Source organism: Dipodomys ordii, unplaced genomic scaffold (genome assembly GCF_000151885.1).
Source record: "Dipodomys ordii isolate 6190 unplaced genomic scaffold, Dord_2.0 Scaffold71, whole genome shotgun sequence".
In the NCBI taxonomy this organism is placed as follows: Eukaryota; Metazoa; Chordata; class Mammalia; order Rodentia; family Heteromyidae; genus Dipodomys; species Dipodomys ordii.
In genome coordinates, this window is record NW_012267287.1 from 1,819,089 (window position 1) to 1,823,099 (window position 4,011).

Sequence of the window (4,011 nt, forward strand, 5' to 3'; positions counted from 1 at the left end):
CTCTACCACTTGAGCCACAGCGCCACTTCCGGCTTTTTTCTTTTTGCTTATGTGGTGCTGAGGAATCGAACCTAGGGCCTCATGCATGCAAGGCGAGCGCTCTGCCACTGAGCCACCTTCCCAGCCCCTTTCTTGGTTTTTATAAATGGGGCCCACCCAGTGTGTATTTTTCTGTTTGGTTTCTGTTCTGTGTCGTACTTGAGCTGCACGCTGCGGCCTTTGGCAGGTTCCGGGGCTGTCAGATGGGGCTGTGTTGTCCCCGCTCAGGCTGTCCTGGCGTGCGGGGTGTGCGTTTGATGCCTCGCGATGGAGGGTAGAGCTGCAGGATAGTGTGTGTGCTGCCTCCAGCCACGGCTGGGGAAGCGGAGGGTGATATCCTTCCTGCCTTTTTGTCTCCTAGGGCTATCGCACAGGCTACCCCTACCGGTACCCTGCTCTGAGAGAGAAGTCTAAAAAGCACAGTGATGCCGAGGGCCCTGCCAGCGTCACAGGCTGCTCCTTCGCTAGTGACGGCGACTCGGGCACGTGCTCTCCTCTCAGACAGAGTTTTCAGAAGCAGCAGCGAGAGAAGACCCGATGGCTGAACTCTGGCCGGGGTGATGAAGCGTCTGAGGAAGGGCAGAGTGGAAGCAGCCCCAAGTCGAAGACTAAGGTGTGGACGAACATTACACACGATCACGTGAAACCCTTGCTGCAGTCTCTCTCGTCCGGTGTCTGCGTGCCAAGCTGTATTACCAGCTGCTTGGTCTGTGCCTACTTACTGTTCATAGTTAGATCTCGTAGAGCAAGGTGGGCAGCTGCGGCTTCGGAGGCTTTGGGAACCCCCGTGCCTAATGAGCCCCCCAACCTTCTCGCTTTCCCTCCGAGCAAAGTCCACACTGTAGCTAAATTCCAGTGCTACCGTCTGTCTGAAACTGCTTAAGATACTGTGCCGCTTCTGCACACCCCATAACCTGACTGTACTCACAGCAAAGATACTAAGAACTCACACGCGCTGACCTGAATGCAGGCACGCTCCTGACGTCAGTTTGTGTGTGCGAACTCTCTGTGCAGGAGAAAGTAGTTCAGTCGTGAACCTGGTACGTGGGTGCGGCAAGCCCAGCCCCTTTGTGTGTAGTGTTTTCTTAAGCAGTTTTCCCTCCCGGCTCACTGGCCTGCTCTCTGCTGACCCTCTTCCTCTCTCAGCTTTGTTCCTGGCTCTGTCCCAAAGCCTCCGAACGCTCGAGCCAGCTGCCTTCTGCATGGACTGTTGCATGTGAGCAGACGCCATGGTGGTGAGTCCTCTGGCTCCCGCTGGGTGCGGCATGGCCCCAGTGCAGTGCAGGCCATCTGCAGGCACCAGCGACAGACGCTGCCAGGGTGCTTGTTCTGGTTTTATTGCTGCTCCCATTGCTCAGGTGCCTAGCACCTTCCCAGGACGGGTCTTCATGTCCTGTAGGGTAGCCAGCACCGCACTGACACGTAGGAGAGACCCGTCCAGCAGCCTTCCGAGGGGACAGAGGCCGGACGGCAGCGGTGCAGCCCCGGTGCTCTGAGGCAGTGAGTGGCACATGGGCCCAGCTTCCCTTACAGGAAAAAGAAAAAAAGGCGTTGTCTTCCCGGGAGGTTCTGGTGTTTTTCTGATCTGCACGGTTGACTAGCAGCCTCTGTGCTTGTGAGCAGCCACGCCACTTGGGTGGGGGAACCTCAGGGCCTGGGGCACATCTGTCTTCTTCCGGTCTCAGCCTCATCCCCTTTCTTCTTTGGTTTCACTTATTCATGGGAGTGGCCAGCCAGTCCTCCCCTGCCCCACGGCTTTCCAGAGCCCAGAGCGAGCAGCTGCAGCTCTGGGCAGTGTCAGCCTGAAACAGACCAAGTCATGGAGGCATGCTAGTCAATGTACTGTCAGAGGGGGCCTGCTGAGCATTTATATTTGTTTCTTATTCTGAAGTAAAGCAAATTCCATGCCATGATTCCAGGTTGGTATACTTTAATTTACAATAATTACTGTTGATTTTTTCAAATGTGTTCAAGCTTCTGAGGTGGCCATTTTAATGTTTTGACTAAAGTTACTTTTGATAAAATGCTGGAGTTGTTTTTAATCTGAGAAGAGAAGCCTCAGTGAGTACCCATGTCCACGCCCGCCCTCCTTCGCAGGGCTCAGCATCCGTTCTGTTGCTTCCTTCAAAGCCCTATGGTTTATGCTGTCTTACTGCCTCCCGAAAATGTTCGGAAAAGCACAACATTTGCTCTCTAAGATGGCTTGTTTTAATATTCAGTGCCTTTTCATGCCCAGGAATTAAAATTTGACTAAAAAAATCTCATATTTGATTTGGAATCTAAAAGGAAATTGATGAGTTGAAGGTGCAGGGTGCTGAGAAAATGCACTGATACTAAAAAGGCCTTTAGGGTCTCATAAAGCGCTTCAAATTTTGGGGGATTATTTTTGTAACAAACATGTTAAGTTATATAAAATATTTGACATCACCAAACCTTTCCACCTGGTAGCTACTGCATACATGCTAGTACAGTCATTTTCTTGGGTTCAAACAGCATGCATCTAGTACATTCTGATGCTGCCATTTATTTTCATGCAAACCGTTGGTGGTGCCCACTCTTTCCTTGCAGCAGCCCGTCCCGCCCGGGTGGCGGCTTCTCACGGCTTCTCATGGCCCTGTCATCCCACGCTTCCCGTTGGCTTTGGTGTTGGGTCACTCTCAGGGCGGTGAACCAATGTCCTCTGTGGGGATCTGCCTGGAGGGGCGGAGGGCGCCGGCTCCGTGCTGTCCTCAGCCTGCTTTCTAATCCCCGTGGTGACTGGCTTTCTGTCGCCCGTCTCCATCATTATGACTGGTTAAGCCCGACCTCCTCCGGTTTTCACGGGTCTGTATCCTGCCCCATGGTGATTACTGAGTGACCCAGGAAACGTGGTCATTGGTTCAGTCCTCTGTGGTGTTCAGTGCATGACCAGATACAAGATCAATTGAACAGATTGGATGTTATGATGTCTTTACTTGTTGTCGTAATCCTGACTTTTCAACTGTTCTTGATATTACAGTGGACTAAAGAGGATGGACATAGAACTTCCACCTCTGCCGTCCCTAACCTGTTTGTTCCATTGAACACTAACCCAAAAGAGGTCCAGGAGATGAGGAACAAGGTGCGTGCTGCCATCTGCCTTCAGTAGGAGCTGGGCTGCAGGGTCGGGAGGTGCTGCTGCACTGGGGCTGGGGATGTGCTGGCTTCTAACAGGACATCCATAGAGCAAAGCCATCTCTTCTCCATGTTCACTAGAAGCGGGGAGCCCTATTGATTCTTAAGTTCATGATTAACTGGGGTGGGGGGGAGGTGGGTGCGTGCGTGCGTGCGTGCGTGCGTGCGTGCGTGCGTGTGTGTGACAGGATCAAACCCAGGGCCTTACACATGCTCCACACATGCTCTATCCCTGAGCTATACCACCAGCACTCTCTATTAATAAACTCTTTTTTTTTTTTTTTTTTGGGTCTGGTCATGGGGCCTGAACTCTGGGCCTGGGCCTGGGCGCTGTCCCTCAGCTCTTCAGCTCAAGGCGAGTGCTCTACCACTTGAGCTACAGCGCCACTTCTGGCTTTCTGGTGGTTTATTGGAGATAGGAGTCTCACGGTCTCTCCTGCCTGGGCTGGCTTTGAACCGCGATCCTCAGATCTCAGCCTCCTGAGTAGCTAGGATTACAGGCGAGAGCCACCAGTGCCTATTAATAAATTCTTGAACTGATACTTGCTCAATAGCAAGTGTGCGATGTGAGCCATGGAGTCTGTCCTAGCTGGGACAGGTGGCTGCCCTGCCCCAGAGCTGCCCTGCCCTCAGGCTTCCTTCAGAGGCTTGGGAGCAGCATTTGGTATGGCAGGTCACGAGCCCCATGGTGTTGACAAGGTCACTGTCCCCCTTGTTGAGTCCTGTGGAGACTCCACTGCCCCTGGAAGGTGTGGAAGTGGGTGTGGAAGTGACCGTGCAGGCCGCGGGGAGTGATGGGGGCCGCGGGGAGTGATGGGG

General features: G+C 53.3%; 1 protein-coding gene across 1 annotated transcript in view; it reads left to right on the forward strand.

Moving 5' to 3' along the window:
• The window catches only part of Add1 (adducin 1 (alpha)), a 37,012-nt gene that overhangs the window by 22,948 nt on the left and 10,053 nt on the right, over positions 1-4,011 (forward strand). Inside the window, exons 7-8 of the mRNA XM_013023881.1 lie at positions 401-652; positions 3,038-3,139. Coding sequence (XP_012879335.1) covers positions 401-652; positions 3,038-3,139 — 354 coding nt within the window. The remainder of the gene's footprint in view (positions 1-400; positions 653-3,037; positions 3,140-4,011) is intronic.